At 41.2% G+C, this 21,371-nt stretch overlaps 2 protein-coding genes across 2 annotated transcripts; one reads left to right on the top strand and one right to left on the bottom strand.

Annotated features, from left to right (window-relative positions):
* Nucleotides 1-6,457: 6,457 nt before the first annotated feature.
* LOC112216705 (high mobility group-T protein) lies at nucleotides 6,458-9,227 on the bottom strand. Its single transcript, XM_024376716.2, has 5 exons — nucleotides 9,071-9,227; nucleotides 8,018-8,180; nucleotides 7,700-7,845; nucleotides 7,422-7,596; nucleotides 6,458-7,010 (listed from the first exon to the last, which is right to left on the bottom strand). The coding sequence occupies exons 2-5, from the start codon at nucleotides 8,162-8,164 to the stop codon at nucleotides 6,897-6,899; spliced, it is 582 nt and encodes a 193-aa protein (XP_024232484.1). The 5' UTR covers nucleotides 8,165-8,180; nucleotides 9,071-9,227; the 3' UTR covers nucleotides 6,458-6,896.
* A 4,582-nt stretch (nucleotides 9,228-13,809) lies between these two features.
* On the top strand, nucleotides 13,810-20,343 carry LOC112217232 (testis-expressed protein 26). The gene is made up of 8 exons (XM_024377504.2): nucleotides 13,810-14,054; nucleotides 14,163-14,346; nucleotides 14,593-14,683; nucleotides 14,806-14,968; nucleotides 15,498-15,654; nucleotides 16,521-16,697; nucleotides 18,954-19,115; nucleotides 19,343-20,343. Exons 1-8 carry the CDS (start codon nucleotides 14,034-14,036, stop codon nucleotides 19,474-19,476), a joined length of 1,089 nt encoding a protein of 362 aa, XP_024233272.1. The 5' UTR covers nucleotides 13,810-14,033; the 3' UTR covers nucleotides 19,477-20,343.
* Nucleotides 20,344-21,371: the final 1,028 nt, after the last annotated feature.

Below are 21,371 nucleotides of genomic sequence, written 5' to 3' on the forward strand. Positions count from 1 at the left end.
GTAGAAATGTTCTTCTCAAGCCACAAAATAAGTTGTACGGACTCACTCTGGGTGCAATAATAGCGTTTAACATCATTTTTGAACACTACCTCATCCCTGTATCCCAGAACATACAATTATCTGTAAGTCAATCAGTGAATTTCAAAAACCGATTCAACCACAAAGACCAGGGAGGTTTTCCATTGCCTCGCAAAAGCTTCTTTATGTACAGGCTTCTTTCTTTTCACGCGTCATTTAGAGTATCTGCACTGTTGTTGATCCATCCTCAGTTTTCCCCTATCACAGCCATTCAACTCTGCAACTGTTTTATTGGTGAATGGGTCAACAACAACAAAAAGCAGACATTGAATATACCTTTGAGCATGGTGAACTTATTGATTACACATTGTATGGTGGGTGTATCAATACACCCAGTCACTACAAAGATACAGGCGGCCTTCCTAACTCAGTTGCCGGAGGGGAAGGAAATTCAACATGAGGCCAATGGTGACTTTAAAACAGTTACAGAGTTTAATGGCTGTGATAGGAGACAGCTGAGGGTGGATCAACAACATTGTAGGTACTCTTCAATACTAACCTAAATGACAGTGAAAAGAAGGAAGCCTGTACAGAATTTTAAAAAATCCAAAACATGCATCCTGTTTGCAGGAAGACACTAAAGTAATACTGCAAAAAATTTGTATTTTGTCCTGAATACAAAGCGTTATGTTTGGGGTAAATCCAACACAACATATCACTGAGTTCCACTCTTCATATTTTCGTGGCATGTTGGCAGCTGCATCATGTTATGGATATCAGCAAACTGCTGAGGGACCAAAAAGGGGACACTTTTGTTGTTGCTCTGAAACATGTAATAAATCCCTGCTAGGGGGAAATGCAGGTTAACTAATTAAACAACAGAATATGATCTACATGATCAGTCTGGGTGTGTGAAATAAAAAGTGATTCATGTAAACCTATCTCACAGCTAAAACATGTAAAGGAAGCTATGTTATTTACTGCAAATGACAAAAAGACAAACACTTCAATACACTAATATGGCAGTTAGCCATGACAGCTTTTATAATAGAACGCTTGTGACCACACACATCTAAATATTGCACTTGGGAAAAAAACATCTTAAAGTAGAAATAGAATTAAAGTAGAAATAGAAATAGAAACAAACAATCATTCTATTTTTGCTCTATTATAGTGGCCACGATAGACATAGATCAAGTGCACAAGGCTACATGTGTGCAAAAGTAATGTTTTCTGAGCAAAAACGTAATAATCATACACACACACACACACACACACACACACACACACACACACACACACACACACACACACACATATACACGTGTGTCTGTAAAGTTCAACACAACAAAAACAATAGCTTTGGGCTACACTGCACATTATTGCATTGTACACTTTCTACCTGTGGACATCTGTTCTACAATGTCAGCAAAAGTGAGAAAAAGGGAAAGTGTGTGGGGTTCCTTTCACCTCTAGTGGCATCAAGCTTAAACAAGGACCAGCTCCTGCTCAGGAGAGACATGCACGCATCCAACCTGGCAGCCAGCCACACCAATGTGTCGGAGGAAACACCGTGCACCTAGCAACCTGGTCAGCGTGCACTGCACCCGGCCGGCACGGGTGTTGCTAGTGCACGATGAGACAAGGATATCCCTACCAGCCAAACCCTCCCTAAACTGGACGACGCTAGGCCAATTGTGCGTCGCCCCATGGTTGCGGACGTCTGCGACAGAGCCTAGGATCGAACCCAGAGTCTCTGGTGGTGCAGCCTTAGACCACTGCGCCACCCAGGAGTCCTAACTAAAGCAAATCTTAATCAAACCTGGTCCATGGATAAAAATATAAACCATGGAACATGAGCTAGCTAATTGCTCACAATGAGGGAATCTTATTTGGACAAATTTTCCTACTTGATCAGTAAGCCTGCATGTACAGTTACGTAATCGATTTGATCGTTGATTTTCTGTGTTTCTTCAATGTATGCCTTGTTGTGTTTGGCTGGCTCTAAATATGTATCGTTGATGCCATTCCCTTAGTTACACATAGCGAGTCTACACAGCCTACACATCGTATATACAATAATGAAAGTCCCAACATACATGGCAAGTCAAGAAAAGTAATTGTAACTTTTCCCCTCTGCAAACTGAATAAGTTAGGACACAGAGGTTGCTCTGAAAACACTTCAAGTCTTTAAACATAAAGAGAAGCATAGCGCCAGCCGTACCTTAAGCCATTCTCTCATCCTCAGCGCAGGAGAAAACCTCCCTGCTTTCTTTTTTAAAAGGGTGCTGTGGCCTCTGAAAATCTTCACGGTTGAATCGTCCGGTTGGAAAATGTAACCCATATGGCCGTCACTCATATCCAACACTCCATTAAAACAATCAGGAGCTTCCCAAAGAATTGTGTTCTTGACACGAGGAACACAGTACACCTACAATTTGTCTATTAGACATGTTTAATTTCCTCATTAGTGTTCTGGGTTTATTTTTATTTCTTATTTATTGCTCTGGGATTTATCGAGGTCGCTTGTAGTGTTCACTGCTCTTACTTATACTGCGCCTGTCCAATACCCCCGGACATGACTGTTTTCATATACTACAGCCAGGCCCTAAGTTCACTACAACAGGGGTGGCCATACTCTTTGAAATCTTCAAACACATTCCACAGTTCAATGAGGTCACTACACATCAATCATCATGACAGCTTTAAGCTTTAACATAAACAGATGCACTATCTGGTTAAATAAACACTCATTCGAGTGCGTGAGAACGGAAGGACAGGATGTACATATATGGGCATAACCACATGACCCATAAAATAGGTCATAAATCACTCGTTTGACAGATGCTGTCGACTGTATTTTCTCTCACATACACTGTGTTCACAGAAACATTGCTCGGATCTTGTCCCCTGGACCTTTGGAGGACTTTTGGTGTGGATGATGTTCAGGTTAGATATTCCTTTAAATGATTCCACTGAACTGTACCATTTGATTTTCATTTCTTTATTGAAACTTGTACCTTGTTCACACCACAGGGCCTACCAAAGCAAGGTTTTTCAAACAACTGTGAGGTGTTTTGTTGTGAAGGTAAGATGCTATTCAGTATATGATATTAGTCCTATTTTCTGTTATAACATATGAAAGGTTACTATTATTTCTGTGCTTGCAGCATGCAAAGCACACTATTGTTATTGCTCATACTTTTTCTTGTTTATTATCCTTGACACTTTTGGGGACGTATTTCCTACAGTTTTTACACTATATACACAATTCATATATTATTTACTATTATCATTATTGTTATCGTAACTTAAAAACTTAACTTACAGTACGCTCTGTACATTGCAATGGAAGCACAGTGTGATTTCACTGAGGTATGTATAAATTATGAAATTCTCATCACTAGTGGATATAACGTTTTTTGGGATACTCATCCGATTGTGTGATTTTCTTTTTCAAAGGAAAACATGCAGCAAATTAGGCCATGGTGGTGACTAGTTCTCCTGTGGAACTTTCCCATGACATAAGTCTTGAACATTATCAAAAAGTTTAAAATCACATGTTTCACTGTAGCCAGACTGACCTGAATATATATTTCCGTATGTAATGTATGTAATGTATGTCGTTCACTCACTAAGGTCTGAAGGAGACAGGTTGAAAGATGGAAAAAGGAGGCGAAAACAAAACACACTACAGGTAGGTGTCATATGATGAGTGGTATAGTCTTAAACCAATGTTCAAAGATTTAACCACCCACCCCCCCCTCTCCAATATATTTCAGGATGATGTAGAAGACGTCCCCCCCACCAAGAAGTCACAGCATGTCACATCAGCATCCAGCTCTGCAGGATCAGGTACTGTATAGGCTATTAGATAAAGTAAGGTGCATTCTGGTCCACACATCCCTAGAGGTTCCCTTACATTACTTAATGACCCCAGTCTGTTTTCTTTCTAGACGAAACTGAAAACAAAATGCACGGCGAACTGGGAGCTGTGAACTGGGTATGTAGTCTACTGTGTAATGCTGAAGGCTTGATGCGTGGCAAGATATAATAGTTGTGATGACTTGTTGAGTAGTTCTAGATATCACTGAACACCCCTTTAGTAATAGTGGCTTTTGTTTGCATGGTGGTATTGTGAAAGTGGGGTGTAAATTTGACTTGATCACCCAATGAGGCATTACTCTTAATATGTATACTTCCTTTTTCTTTAATGAAGCAGATGTTCTTCTAAGGGGCACCCACTGTTTCCCTCCCTAGTATAATTGGGATGGACAGGGAAGACCGCATTACAACCCTTAAAGAACTACGGTTGTATGATGGTCTGGATGAAGAGGAAAATATTCCCCTCAAGGAACCATTCATGTTCCAATTACATAGAGATGATGAGATGTTCTATGTGACAAGAAGAAAATATTCTCCTCAAGGAACCATTCATGTTCCAGTTACAGAGAGATGATGAGATGTTCTATGTGGAGGCAGTTGACAACAAGAAAATGACTGTCTTTGCCTCTTTAGAGGAGCAGGAGTGAAGCCATTTTTGAGGAGTGTCAAACCTTGTTTTTGTCTGCTGTCTTAATTGTTAATTGTGTTGTTTAGTAAAAATGACGTAGAAGTCACCCGAGTCTCTGATCTCTGTACTGGAGCTGGTATAACTTAATGTACAAAGCACATTCAGTTTGTCAGTATGTCTATATGGTATAGTCTGTCTCCATTCTCATGAGGAAAGTAAATAGCATTATAAATCAGGATATGTAGTAACTGTATATATATGCTCAATGAAATAACATTTATCAACACAATTCTAACAGTACATGACATACATAACAGGTCTGTTGTTCACTGCAACAATATCTGTAGCTTGTCTCAAATAGAGCATGAAGCAAAATGTGTTACAACACATCTGCTGGTACTTTATAGCATATTTCTTATGATCTTCGATCTTCTGAAATACGTTCGTATTCAACGTGCGCCTTACGCAAACGTGTGTGTTTGTATGATTTTTTTCCATAGTATTTTTTTCCATTTAAATTCTTTTTAAAATGATGCACACAACAACTACAAAAAGACAGAAATATACAAACAAGAGTACATAAACCTAACAGACAGGGGTATTACATATCAAGAATCATTTGACATTTGTTAAATACTTTTATGGTGCGTATTGCTTTTTTTGTTTTTACATTTACTGATCATTTCAAAATAATATTTCATTTCTATGTTAAATAATGTGAAGAGGCTTTTGTTCTCTGCCCACTTCATTTTATGAACGATAAACAAATGAACAATGAAAGTTAAATCAGGGTCCATATCATTTGGATCAAAATAAAACATATTATGTGTGTGTTTGTATTCAGCGTGTGACTGTCAAACCTCAGATGGACAAAAAAAGGTGGGCGGGGTCAACAGTTTGACTCCGCCCACATTGAGCCCAGCCCCGAATTGCACACTGCAGTCTGGGGTACTTGGCTGTAACTGGCAAGCTTCCTTTCCAGAGCGCCTTGATGCTGTAACTCCTAAATTGGTTGTCTCTTCTCTCTTCAGTCGCGTGCTGCATTCTGTTGTTATGTGAACGATTGGCTGAGCCTTGGATACAGCCGGTATTGCTCCAAACGCGTATCACTCGTTCGCTTACAGCCAGTAGTGATCCAACACCCCAAACTTTTCTCATCGGATCTACACAAATTACGTAGGTCACCTATTTTGGATTCAAAACGGCGAATTTCGCCAAAGGGTGACTAGTTTACATCTCTTGGGTATGCTTATCATCGGCAAGGACTAGGGAGTTTTTTAGGGTAAAAATAAACAGAGTAAAGCACAGGCAAAATCCTAGAGGAAAACCTGGTTGTCTGCTTTCCAACAGACACTGGGAGAAAATCCCTCATCTTTCAGTAGGACAATAGCCTAAAACACAAAATCAATTATACACTGGCTCCTGAGTGGCCTAGTTACAGTTTTGACTTAAATCAGCTTGTAAATCTATAGCCAGACTTGAAAATGTCTGTCTAACAGTGGTCAACGACCAACTTGACAGAGCTTGAAGAATTTTTCAAAGAATAAATGGGCAAATATTGTACAATCCAGGTGTGCAAAACTCTTTGAGATTTTACAGATGTAATCACTGCCAATGGTGATTCTAACAATATTGACTCAGAGGTGTGAATACTTATGTAAATAAGAGATTTCTGTATTTCACTTTCAATAAATGTGTTAAAAAAAAAATCTAAACGTATTTACACTCATTAATGGGGTATTGTGTGTAGATAGGTAAAACACATTTTTTATCCATTCTGAATTTAGGCTTTAACACAAAATGTGGAATAAGTCAATGGGTATGAATACTTTGAAGGCACTGTATGTACTTTGCCAAGATTGATCAAAGTCAACCAAATGACTTATTTAGTTAATGTTAAATCTTCAAATAAAAAAACAAATACAATTTATTAAAAAAGACCTTTATTTAAGACATTCCTGAATGTCAGCTGCATGTTATCAGAGTGGTATTCAAAGAACAATACAAAGACCGTGTGACAAACATATGAAAAAATATCCTTTAAAACAAATACAGAATAAACATAATTCACTCGCTACCAACCCAGAAATCTGATTTGAGAGTTGCACACCTAAAGGGAAGTTATTACTTCCATAGTGATTTATAATCTGCCAAAGCAGTTACAGGCATGGGCAGGAAAAAAGGGCTACTACAAGAACAAAAACAAGACATGTAGTGTTACCTTTAACCGGTTAGGGAGCATTAAAACATTAAATATACACACTTAATGTGTTCTCGTTGCGTCTGGGTCTGTTCGGAGATGTAAAGTGTGTACAATAGGGTTACATAGCGTTAAACAAGAATGTAGCCTCCAACAGCAGGGAGGCTACTCGTCATCATCCTCATCGTCATCCTCCTCATCATCTTCGTCGTCGTCGTCCTCCGCAGCTGCTGATGAGGCAGTATCCACTCTACCATTGGTGCGGTATGATGCAATATCCTGTGGGACACATCATAATTACTTATAGAGCCAGACAGATATGTTTGGACCCAAAACCAATATATCTGCTGACATACTGTTTTACAGAGGGAAAATTAAAAAGTGATTTTCCCACACTGAATTCTCAAATTGCCATCCAAAATAGCAGTTGTCCAAGAAATATGCTTCAGATGTTGATTTCTTACATTTGGACAACGGCATCATGACAATGGCGTTCAGATCAGCATGAAATTCCCCTTTTTCATCCTATTTATTGAATATTGGTAGAATTATCTGCACCCATCTTATTCAAAATCAGAAGTTCGTAGGTTAACATCTAAGATGATTGAATAGAGGATAATCACAGAAAAGCCAGAATTCCAGTCATTGTGAAAACCCCATCTCTGAAAGTTGTATCAAAGCCCTGCTCACCTTGTCGTATTTCTCCTTCAGCGTGGCTGCCTTCTTCTCGTACGGCTTCTTCTCCTCAGCTGCAGAGCTGTTCCACATCACTCCCAGCTTCTTAGCAGTGTCTCCAATGGACAGGCCTGGGTGCTCGCTCTTTATCTTGGCCCGGAAGTCAGCACAGAAGATGAAGAACGCAGACCTGAGAAACCAAACAAACACATGTCAATTCAAAGGGAAGTTTAATTCCCCTCTCGGATTGCTATCCAGTCTGTCATGCAAACCTCGTGAATTATGGTACATACGGCGGTCTCTTGGGGGCATTGGGATCCTTAAACCTCTTCTTTTTCTGGCCATTGGGTGGGATGTAGTTCTTCATTTCTCTCTCGTAGCGGACCTTGTCTTGCTTTGCCATGTCCTCAAACGTTCCTTTTTCTTTAGGAGACATGGGCTGGATGTAGAGGTATAAATTCAGATTACACATCCACATGGCCACAGCAAGACTGTCCACAAGGTCACTCAAGTGTAACAAAACATACCAAGGTGGAAATAAATTCAAAACCATTCTGAATATGGACCAGAAACATGTCACTTCACAATCATTCACTGGTGTGTAATGCTACCTTCCATCGCTCTGAGCATTTCTTGGAGAACTCGGCGAAGTTGACGCTGGCTTCGGGCTGTTTCTTCTTGTGCTCCGCCCTGCAGGTCTGCACGAAGTAAGCATATGAGGACATCTTGCCTCTCGGCTTCCTAGGATCTTTCCCCATGGTGACTTGTGTAGGTCTAGTAGGAGAGGATATAGACAGAGTTTCAACATAACAAGGATAAATTCACCCTGAGCTTTGGCCATTTAAATGAGTGTCCCTCCCTAGCTGCCCATAACAAAGAATGGGGCCTGGGGGTGTGCACATTTGTCTTCTCCTTTTTGAAAATAAACTATTGTAATCGCTAATAATTATCACTTGCTGCATGACGGCAAAACCTTTTTTGCAAATAATTAAAGGTGCAATTGTGCATATGGATGGTGCAGCGTAGCTAGCAAGCTACAATGGCAGTTCGCTAGCATCGAATCCAACCCCCTCTGAACACCAAAACAAAGCATAGCTATCATGGATCCATCCCATTGTTGTGTCGTAGGTAATAGCTAGCTACCTAGCCTTGCAGTGAGCCGTTATAGCTAGCTAAATAACGTGTTAGTGTTGCAAAAGACAACACGGATACCTAATCTGACTCGTATCAAATGGGACAAAACAAAAACTACTAACGTTAGCTACGATACAGCAAATAAAATCTGTTAACGTTGTTAATGTCAGCGCAACGGGCCAAGCTTGCCAGTTAGCTTCTAGCTAGAGCAAAAATAACTAACGCTAGATAGACGTAGTACAATATAACTCGTTAGATATGTCTGGCTTCCATGAGTTTTTAAAACCAACTAACGTTAACGTAATTAAAGTCACGAAAATGTTTTAGGTGGTGCCTAAAAATGTGCTGGCTAGCAGTTGTTTACTGTCTTTTGTTAGCCCACATTTCACTTACATAGCTAGTTAGCAAGCAAATGCTTTATGAATGCTCAGCAAAATACACTAAATATTTGAACAAAAATAAATGTCCATGTTGCTATTTCTCATAATTAGCAACGTATTCTAGCTAATATTTTGGGTGTAAATACATACCCTCAGTTAGCTAACCAGCTAACGTTATGCTTCATCAAACAACAATGGGACGATGATTAATATTCGCTAGTAGCGCAAACAATGACGTCACTCTCATATGGTAATGAAGAATTCTTCAAAATAAAAGCACGCATTTCTAAACATACAAATGTAAATCTTATTCGGTGGGGTTTTAGTCAAGTGGCCAGGGTTCCGGTCTAGAAGCACATTTTCGACTGCTACTACAGTTTTGCTTCCATACTGCAGATGCCCACCCAGAAATACAATTTCCATACAAGGCCACATAGAGATGTCAGATCAGAAAATTCCTAATAATACACTAATTGTCGCTGAGGCTGATTTTTTCCCCCATCACTCACAGCCGAAGATATTATGTTTATAGTTTATATTCATCCAATGTCTGACATGTTTTTGGATGACGTGATGACGCCGTTGTTGCTACCTGTGCGCACTGAGTGCTAGTGTGCCTGTGGTGTTGGTCTGTGTAAACTGGGGATGCAAATCCTGGTCCGTATAAACCGGATGCAACACAGATATAGATGAATCGGCATATGCAAATATCAGTAGATTACCTTGAAAACAACGGACGTCCGGACATCTTGGACGCAGTCTCCAGTTCTTATTTACCTCAGTGGTTTTAGTAGCCTCGTATGAAGCATCCTGATTTAGAGAAACAGAATGTAAGCTTGTGAGATCAGGATGGTTTGTACGAGGCTAGGGTTTTAGTGCAGACGACATCTAACACGTTATATTGCCTCCCACTACTGTATTCAAGGTAGAAAAGAAAAACATATTTGAAGGGAAAAAACTAACTTAATCGACAAAACAAAACAAAGCAAAACAGACTCCCACTTCTTCCATCCATCGTTGAAAGTTCCATGTTTCCCAACTCAGGCTCTGGGGCCTGAGAGGGTAGTAAAAAGGCTCGTGATAGCCTTTCATGTAAACTCCTTCGCCGACAAGTCCTCCAATCTCAGGAACCTCTGACGCATCCACAATGATGTCCATCTTTCTAGACTTTTCTCCACTTTGGCAGTGCCGCTGATCACCATAGCCATAAATAGTACAAAGTTCACCTTCTTAACCTGTAAAATATCTGTAGCCTGCAGGTAATGCCTATCCACCACCATGGGGCCTTCAGGACCGCTCGATCCCTCAATCCTATTGACAGCGACTGCAAATGATATATTCTGGATGGACCTGACTTTAGCCATTTTCCTTCACCCTTGTTGGGCATTCCTAAAATGAAGCAACATGGTTCCCACCACAATTGCAACATTTCACATGATCAAAACTCAAACCACACTCAATATGATCTTCTCCACAACTTTCATCTTTCAATCACAGACACTTTCCACGTGTTAAAAGGCACAACAGCAATCGCAATCTTGGTACAAATGCTCGTACACAGTAATTCACATACCTCAACTTCTCCTCGATTTGGAGGGACTTCACTTCAAAAAACAAAAGAACAGATACTCTTCACGTTCTCTCCATTAACTACTCATTTCATCCAACGTGCATCAATCACTCCAGGGATATTTTACATTTCTTCCAATTGCACTTCCCACAAAATGCCAGATATTACCCCCTTGAGGGGTGCCCTGATCCGAAGAGCTACGCACAACATGACAACATTCTCGACTCCAGTACAACGTAACCCAAGCTATTTCTGCTTATCAGGAGTACACGAAATCAAAACAAGTCCACTTCTCGTAATCCTTACTGCATTTACTTAAACCATCACTCTTTCCACCAGCTTGGATATTTCAAATGGATTCGCCCCTCCTCAACAAACAGCACTCCTACAAGATAAGAAGGAGCATTCCCAGAACTATCCATTTTGTTTTCCAGCAATACTTTGGTCATTTTTCAATTCTTTTGGACCATTGTCCAATCTTCCTTGCTTTTACCGCCATTAGTTTTGTGTTCACCACCTGCTCCAGCTTCCACCATCTTTAACCAAAGAGCAACCAACTAGTTCCGTCCTCTTCAAGAGTCAGCCACTGACATCAACCTACCCTCTTGCAAAGTGGAGAACTCATTCAAGAGATATTAAATGTTAATCGATATTCATTTTTATTGTGCTTATAAGCAAATGCAAGAAGGAATTTGTGGAAACCAATTACAAAAAGAATGTAAGACCACTATCAAAAAATACAATGTTCAGATTGGTATGTTCTCAATATTGGGATTTAGAGAAAAAACTATTATACGTGCTGAGGTAAAAGTAGGTTTGGGAACACTCAGTAGGGTCTATAGAATCTCTATATAGTGTTATTTCTTTGGCGACTGAGGTTTAAATACCTAGCAATACTTCGCACTCCACCCACTCCATTGGTCCCAATGCAATACACTATCGACCTATCTTTTACATATTGGCTTATAGAGAAAAAAAGGCTATTCTATGTGCAGAAAATAAAAGTTGGTTTGGCATTACTCAGTAGAGCCTGAAGAATCTATATATGGTGTTATTTCTTGGGGGACTGCAATACAATATAGGCCTATACATTACAGAGAAAAAAATACTCTAAGTGCCAAAGTGTGGTGGGGATTACTCAATAGGGTCTGTATAATCTATACAAAACATTACGGACATCTTCCTAATATTGAGTTGCACCCCCCACTTTTGCCCTCAGAACAGGTTAAATTCATCAGGGCCTGGACTCTGCAAGGTGCTGAAAGTGTTCCACAAGGATGCTGGCCCATGTTGACTCCATTGCTTCCCACAGTTGTCAAATTGGCTGGATGTCCTTTGGGTGGTGGACCATTCTTGATACACACGGGAAACGGTTGAGTGTAAAAACCCAGCAGCGTTGCAGTTCTTGATAAACGGGCACCTTCTACCATACCTGTTCGAAGGCACTTTTTTTTGTCTTGCCCATTCACCCTCTGAATGGCACACATACACAATTCATGTCTCAATTGGCTCAAGACTTAATAATCCTTATTTAACCTGACTCCTCCACACTGAAGTGGATTTAACAGGTGACATCAATAAGGGATCATATCTTTCACCTGGATTCACCTGGTCAGTCTATGTCATGGAAAGGACAGATGTCCTTAATGTTTTCTACACTCAGTGTATCTGGATGTAGTTTAGTGGGGGACTGAGCTATAAATACCTAACAGCACTTTACTCCAACCACTCCATTGGCCACAGTGCAATACACTGTTTTTGAAACACCAAATACCCTTTGGGCTTTCGATCAAAAGTAGAGCAAATAAATAACACCATATATAGATTCTCCAGACCCTAGTCAGTAATCCCAAGCACACTTTTACTTTGGCATATAGAATAGTTTTATCTCCATAAACCAATATGTCATTTATAAACCTACAGCGTATTGCTTTGGGACCAATGGAATGGGTGGATTAGAAAGTGATGCTGGATATTTCAACCACAGCCATCCAAGAAATAACACTATATAGAGATTCTACAGACCCTACAGAGTAATCCCAACCCCACTTTTACCTCAGCACATATAATATTTATTTTCTCTATGAGCCAATATGTAATTAATATACATCGAATGGAGTGGGTGGAGTAAGGAGTCACCAGCACTCTGTATTAAACCCGTTGGTCAACATTAGAGACCAATTTAAGTTTTGCAGACTTTAATTCTAATTACATATATTTTTATTTGATTTTCGATATTCTTAAAGTTTAGCTTGTCTTTGCAGGGGGACTCTTATTAAATATTTTTACATCCCTCGATCGTGCTGCCACCATAATATCTTGCTGCTAAGATAACGGTAATAGCCAGATTCGATGAGCGGGATTTTAGCTGTGCGACGTCTCCATGCATTGTGGCTCCTATTAGCTGCCGCCAACTCCGTAAACGTCTGATTGGGCGCTTGCTTTCCACAGCTCTTACTGGAGACGTCGAATGATTGGTCGTCTTTCTAGAGTCTAGCGTGACACTTCAAAGTTTGAGGGGATTCGATTATTTGGCCCAGGATGCCGCCTGGGAAGAAGTTTGCACCAGGTGAAAACTGATGGCATGCGTTTTGGAAACGGGCTGCCTCCCGGGCGTGCGCCAGGTGCTCATAACAAAAAGTAGGCTCAAAACTAGTAATGAGCCCATGGAGTAATTTAAGCAATAAGGCACGAGGGGGTGTGGTATGTAGCCAATATACCATAGCTAAGGGCTGTTATTATGTATGTGGAGTGCCTGGACACAGCCCTTAGCCGTGTTATGTTGGCCATATACCACAAATCCCCAGGCTGCCTTATTGCTATTATAAACTGGTTACCAACGTAATTAGAGAAGTAAAAATATATGTTTTGTCACACCGGTGGTATACGGTCTCATTATACCATGGCTGTCGGTCAATCAGCATTCAGGGTCCACCAAGTTTAAAATGGTCCATTTGCCCGTTCACGTCACGGTCCATAATAGGATGCACCTCTTTGTTTCAGTGCCGCGGAAATTAATAAAACATTTGTTTGTGTCACATTTTGAAATCTTTTAAAATGCTATTTTAAAAATAAACTCCAAAAACTGCCCCACACAATGACTATTATATGGCCCAACAACATATCAGCATAACTTCTGGCCATTAATGGCGAGAATATAGATGCTGTGCTTGCCTTCACTTGTCTGGCCTTTTACAGAACATTTACTCGGTCACCTGCAAACACAACGACATAGCCTATTCGGCAGGCTTTAATAAAACATATATATATATATACTTTAATAAAACAGTGTAACCACCAGTAACCCGGTCTACCACCCTTGGTGCACCTAGCCAAATGTGATGCTGAATCTTTCATGCGGGTCCAAGCCCCCCAGGCAGCACAGCATCAATCATCAAATTGCCCTCGCGGCTGTTGTGCAATTCACAGGAATTGTTGTGTGTCTCCCATAACAACCAAGGACTCCAGCACACACAGTTGCACACCACGGAGCCCTGAAAACAAGTTTTCTAGATAGGCCAAATTGAACAATGCAAACTCAAGATGAAGAATCCTGCAAACCAGGTAGGCCTTACAACTGAAGTGTCATAACTTCTGACGTCATAATTGTTATTACGTTACATTGCATTGGTGGCGTATTTTCAATGACTTTCTCTCGCTTGTGATTTCAAGCACCACGGAACTGTCCCGGAGCATCATCAAGCGCACGATCGACAAGTTTGCCTAACACATCCATCCCAGGCAGAGTTAGAGAAGAGATGTGTGCATTTGTGTCCAGACATCGCGCCCAATAACCAAAATATTCCGATTTCTGGAAACGTTTCACCACGAGCGAAAACAGCTATGGCAGCCGTGGGTGAGGAGCCTCAGATTACCTGACATGAGACTTTTTGGGGCTGTTTCTCGGACTCTGATCGTAGTCTTTGGGAAAATAAATATATTTGTAAGGAGATTCTCCATTGAATTTGCTTTAAAGTCCAGGACTAGGCTTATTCTTCATTGAGCATGTTTTTTGGACTAGGTTTATTAATGTCCGAGAAACCTCCCCTTTATACTAATTTAAATGAGTTATTGTCTATTAACGTGATATTTGATATTTCAGATGACAGACGTATGTGGGAGTGGGACCCATATGAAACATCGCAGAAAAGAGATTTCATTTATCGACCCAGTTCATCAACACCAGTTTTACCGTAGGCCTGAAAATATGATTGACTATTCATGAATTCATTTCTATTTCATGATGTTGTTTATATTATTCACATTTAGGCTATGTCTCCCTATACATTTTCTCCTTTTGTGAAATCTTTTTCAGTCCTACAAAGACAAGAGCCCATAGAAACTCCTATGCACTAGCTTGTCCTGTGGGTGCCACTGTGTACAATGAGGACTTCTGTTGGAAGCCAGCCACTAAACCTGACAGCATTCACACAGGATCAACCTCTGGGAACAGGAGGAACAACCCACATCCCAGTCAGGTACAGATCCACATTCACACTCAATCCTCTGGACATGAACTATTTAGAATGTGTAAACTTTCATACATTTCCATTAACGTTTTACAGAAAGAAAAGCTTCTTAACAAACATTAATCTAACATTTAGCTAACTAACCTGTCTGTCCCTCTGGTGCTCCTATCCAGGGTTGCATTTCAAATGGTGCACTACTTTTGAACAGGGCCCATAGGGCTCTGGTCAAAAGTAGTGCACTGTACCCTCTTAGAAAAAAGGGTTTCAAAAGGGTTCTTCAGCTGTCCCGACAGGGGAAACGTTTTTGGTTTCAGGTAGAGACTTTCTTCAAAGAGGTTCTCCTACGGGGACAGCCGAAAAACCCTTTAAGGTTCAAGATAGGACCTTTTTTTCTAAGAGTGTAAGGTGCCATCTGGGACACATCCCTGTTATTATTCTTATTATTATTATTATACCTCTATGCTTTATTACTTATACATTTAAGCTCTTTGGGCAGCGATGTCTTGAAAAGTGCTAAACATTCTTCATTTTTCTCTAGTCATTCATGGTGTGGAGACTGCCCAAGGGCCAGAAGCAGAGCTCTGTAGGTGGTTGGTCCCCCTGGAAAAGTCCTCCTTCTGAGGAAGAGATCCGAAATGCTCTGACTGCCCAGTACCGGTCCACCTACCGGACTGACTACCTGGGCATGCCTCAAGGTAGAGAGATCAGGGAGCATACAGTGCCTTCGGAAAGATTGATGAGGAAAAATAACAATTTAATACATTTTAGAATAAGGCTGTAAACCTACAAAATGTGGAAAAAGTCAAGGGGTCTGAATACTTTCCGAAGACACTGTATATGCCAAGCGTCTTAGAGTAGGATTGCTTATCTATGATAAGGTTCCCCCTCTCTCCATGTAATCTTATTCATTAAGCTCTAAAAGGCTAAACTTATCCTAGATCATCACTCCTGCCCTGAGAGGCTTTATGGATATAGGCTCTGAGCTGTGTCTGAAATGATACCCACACTAATTTTGTCCAAAGCCACACCCTGTTTCGAAGTTCTCAGTGTTTTCAAAGTACTCCCCAGCATGAGTATCTCTATGTAAGAGTATGATACTATAGGCTTACAAAAGCTGTAAGGGGAAAAAAACAACTAAAGTCGGCTCAAACTGAAGACGGAACCCCCCACCCAAAACAATTATTTATCAGGATTCAATCAAGCAGATAAGGGTATTCCTGATAGCACTTTCAGAACAGATTTTTTTATTTGTACAGGACATAATAAGTCATGTTGCATGCACTAGATGACTTCTCAGTCAGGTTTGTGTCTGAACTGAACAGGTCTTGCCATGTAATGATTCAGTTTATAAATAACTCTGCTGTGGAACTAAAACACAATTCTGAAAGCATTATCTGGAAGCCATTACCTGCAATTGATTGAATCCTGGTAATTCTACGTTTTGGGGGGTTATGTCTTTAGTGTGAGCAGAAGACAGTAGTACAACTTCACTCTAGTTGTTTGTTACCCCTTACAGCATTTGCCTTGCAAGTTCTCTCTTCTGCACTTTTGTTTTTTACAGGACTTCAGTTGATCCCCCCGATTCTCACTCCGCTGAACCACAAGCGCCAAGTCCCTCACTGCACTCACACAGAGATGAGGCACAACTACCGCCAGCCCAGGGAACGGTCTGAACTGCGGGGCAACATGTCGCGCTACGGCTGCAACGCACTGCACGGCGTTGCCCCCAGGGGTATAGGTAAGTTATGAGCTGCCTGGATGCATCCTATGAGTAGAGTGAAGTTGCCCCTAGCCAGTAATCTTGAGTCAGTGTTTTCCCCACTAATCATTAAGGTTAGGATTGGGGGAGGGGAAGCCGATCCTAGATCTGTACCTAGGGGAAACCCTGGAGCAGTGGCGGCTGCTGATTGGCTGAATACCCGGGGTGCGAGGTGTTTAGAGTTGTCAACAAAGCAGCATGACGGAAATATGGTGCCAAGTTTTTGAACTACCAGTAGTTTCTTTGAGAAGATATCTGAAGCGATCGGTGCATTTGAACAACAGCATCAATACACCTATTTCACTCTTGCATGTCAAAAACCGAATGACCCCTGCTGCACATGCTGCCACTGTTTTGATCAGGTTAGATTATACTATTTAAAATGAGCAGTCAACTCATGAATTAACTAGTGCACTAGGGAGAATGCAACAAGCATACAGATGCAATAAGTGAAAACACATTATCTAACTGGGGATAGCTAGCTAACATAATGTCACAAAGCATGATGCGTAAGCCAGTTAACGTTCATTCTGAAATAACTTCAGATTTCCGAGTTAGTCAGATATGAGTTTAGAAAGACTTGAAATTGGCATGGGAGCTAACTAGCTAGGAAGCTAACAGCTAGCTATAGCTAGCTATCTGCGTATTTAAGGTAGATAACTGGTTCATTTCACCAAAAAAGTGTTTCTCAAAATTACTGTAGCTGGCTAATTAATTTGATCATGCTTTGTGAATCATCCGGGTTTATGCTGTTTTAGTCCACACGACATGTCACCCGCCCTGTCACCTACAGCAGAACCTGATGAACAACATGGGGGGAACAATCAAATTGGCCATGTATTTTTGTCCTACCAGATCTGTGATGAGAAGGTTCTAGCTAGTGCATTCCTCTGTCCTTCGACTCTTGTTGGAGGTAGTTGTCCAGTTTATCAGGTCCCAGGCTGCCATGACTGTTACGATAATTTATTTACAAGTGAATTATTGCTTTTCGCTTTAGTGCCACCTCTACCTGATAGAGCAGATCTAGTCTGACGTGCGGAAGTAAGCCGGGGCTGCTGCTGGCAGTATCTTTGGGGCAGTAACTGAACAGCTTGTTATTTCTTTATTGAACAGGAACAGCTTATTTATTTTTTTAACAGGAAAATGTACACATTTACAGCACTTTTATGAACATTTAAAACATAATCTATGAACTATATAAAATATATATTTTAATAAAAATTAGTACTTTTTGTTGTTGTTGACCAATCACAAGTTGAGTGCCGCCCCTAACGCTCTTATGGGCGGGCCGCCACTGCTATAAGTCATTTGATTTCCTTTCATTTTGACTATTAGGGAAGACTATATAGGGCAGGGGTGGGCAACTGGCGTCCCCGGCCCCCCTTTTATGGGCAATTTCCCCCCAAAATATATAAGAATGAAAATACAGTTGGAACACAGTCGTGGTCTTAACTTACTTAGTTAGAATTGTAGAATACACAAGGTGTCATTTCAAAATGTGGTTGTGCATCAGCAGGTTTTCTCTACTTGCCATGGCAAAATTAGTAGAATTGTATGAAATTTGGTTATACAATTGCAAAATCTTCTCTTCCACCCCATGGCAAAATTAGTAGAATTATATGAAATGAGTTATACAATTGCAAAGATCTTCTCTTCCACTCCATGGCAAAATATGTAGAATTGCATCAAATGTGCTACAAAACTGCAAAATGTTCTATATGCCCCATGACAAAATGTGTAGAATTGCTGGAAAATAACTCTAAAACGCACAAGTTGTTGCTCCCCCCCCCCAACAAAATGTAGCTTAGCGCCTCCAACAGGCTAGGGCTGGCTCTAACTACATGTGTGGGTATGGATGTGATTGTGTAGACCTGTGAGCCATGATGAGTTCATATTTCTTGTGGCCCCCACCCCCATCAAAGTTGCCCATCCCTGATATACTGAATAGGGTGCCATTTAATATTTTCCCACGCTGCACAATGTTGCTCAGAGCTAAACTTGGGTAAAATAAGGCAGCCTAGTGGTTCGAGTATTGGGCCAGTAACCGAAAGGTTGCTAGACTGAATCCCCGAGCTGACAACATAAATATTAGTCGTTCTGCCCCTGAACAATGCAGTTAACCCACTGTTCCTAGGCCATCATTGTAAATAAGAATTGCCTAGTTAAATAATTAAACAACCTACCAGGCTCATCACTTAGAGATCTCAGTGTATCTCCCGCCCCTTTCTGTTCCAGTTCCTACTGTTGTTCATGGTCACATCCACAACCAGGAAAATAGTTCCCAGTTGACCACCTACGACAGACACTTTGGAGGGATAACGACCGATGTCTCGGCCGTGCTCCGCTCTCTACAACCTCAAGAGCTCCAGCAGTTCTGCAGACATCTACCTGACAAAGGTGAGCTACGGACTCTTGTTATGAACCCTGACTCTATTCTCCTAGTTACAAATCACTTCCCTGTTTGGTTGCTTGAAGTTGCCCATAAACACTGATCCTGGGTCAGTTTGGCATTTTCTCCACTAATGGTTAAGGATTGGGGCAGGGGATCTGATCCTAGATCTGTACCTAAGGGAAAATTCACCCCGAGCACTGTATATATGTTGACTGATGTGTTGTGTTTACAGATAAGGAGGTTGTGCAGACATTTTTGCACCGAGTGCCCCCTACCGGCCAGGTGAAGAGAGGTACAAAGTCACCTGTCCTCCCTCCTGCGTTGTATAGGTCAGAGTGGATGTCTGGCTGGCCCGGGCCCCTGTGATACTTGACTTTCTGTAGCATCCCGCCACAATCATGTGACAACCAGAGGCACTGTCCAGTCAACAAGTGCCTTTGTGGGACTGTGTGTACGAGTGTTTATGCTCTGTTTGTGAGTTTTATTTGCAGTGTTGTAACTGCCTTGACATTTCTGAAAATAAAGCCAATCAATCTAATGCAACGATACTTTCGTTTACATCTGCAATCTAACTATAACAGTACTGAATAACACCATTGTGATACTTTCTTTAGCATGTTGTACTGTAGATTTCACAGATGTAAGTGCAGTTTTACTTGCTGAATCAAATTCTTCTTTGGTACAGTTACCATGATTCCAGAACCAAACCTCAGATTTATCAATAGTAGGCCTACTTCTTTAGAAGGCGTCAGAATGAGGTTTCAGAGACAGTCAGTAGTGTAATACCGTCATTATAACATGCTAGTACGAAAGTGTCTGCACCCACTACTGTAAGTCATTACTAAATTACTCAAATGTCAAAAGTAAATGTAGTAACATAACAATAACACATGTTTACACCAATAGGGTGGTGCCCTTTAGATCTAATCCAAGGTTTTGTCTGCTCTGTGGAACTGACAATATTCGCAGAAATGCATCCAGTAGTTATCTTAGTATCTTAGTTACCAGAGAGCCACCCACGTGAGTCCAGGTGAAAGGTTAGAGTGTCAGGTAATGTGACATCTGGAGAAGCAGAGGCTGTGGGCTGGGCTGGACTGGCTCTGAAGGGCTGACTGGCTCTGAAGGGCTGAGCTCCTCCATCCACTCTCACAGAGAACTGAACACTGGACCAGGCTGACAGACAGACAGACAGACAGACAGACAGACAGACAGACAGACAGACAGACAGACAGACAGACAGACAGACAGACAGACAGACAGACAGACAGACAGACAGACAGACAGACAGACAGACAGACAGACAGACAGACAGACAGACAGACAGACAGACAAAGACTACTGTGATGCCGCTAGGGGAAGAAAGTTTGCCCTTCTTCAGCTGCTGGGAAACTAGAGATTCAGAATGTGTCCAGGTTTTCTGCCTCTGCTCTGCCACCTGTCAGTTTGTTGTTGCTTTAAACAGCAGATCAGGTGCTGGTTTTCTAATTGATTATCTGCTGCTGTTTTCTGTGAGCTTTCATCTCAGCAAGGGGCTGACTGGGTTGAGCTGGGTTGACGGGGTGATTTGGGTTGAGTCTTCTGCATTGTTGCACTGACATGTTGCTCTCCACGGGAGTAGAACGCCTGTTTTTCAAAGCCTGTTGACTGTTGTCAAGGGGCTGTGGAGGCGCACTCAGTGGCACAGCTCTACATTTACCATGTAGCACTGGAAGCCTAATTAATTTGAGCTCCGACAAATACATTTCCCTAGATTTTATTAGATTTAAAGCTGTTATTCCTAGCCCCCCTCCTACCTTCTGTTTTGGTAAATATAATTTAATTGCCAGCGCATGCAGAGTTTGTCGTAAAAACTGTCTTGGCTGTGTCAAGCAAAGTTTAAAAACTCACAGTGAAGTTCTGCTATACACACAGACTCCCGCTGATGGACAGTAGTTATCTACCGCATATTATGTAAGGAACAACTTCATTTGCAACCCCCGTCTTCTCTGAGTCTGCTCTGTGGTTGGTTTGTCTGGAAGGGTTTTGAGACTGACTCAATTATCTGGTGGATGTGTCTGCAAATAGGGCTATCCTCCCTCTCACAGCATTGACACTGAGCTCTAAGCTTTAAGTATCTAAGGCTGTGTTTATACAGGCGGACCAATTCTGATCTTTTTCCCACTAAAGGCTCTTTTGACCAATCACATCAGATCTTTTCACATCATATCTTTTTCAGAGCTGATCTGATTGGCCAAAAGACCAATTAGTGAATACATATCAGA

This window comes from Oncorhynchus tshawytscha, linkage group LG17 (genome assembly GCF_018296145.1).
Source record: "Oncorhynchus tshawytscha isolate Ot180627B linkage group LG17, Otsh_v2.0, whole genome shotgun sequence".
NCBI classification, from domain to species: domain Eukaryota; kingdom Metazoa; phylum Chordata; class Actinopteri; order Salmoniformes; family Salmonidae; genus Oncorhynchus; species Oncorhynchus tshawytscha.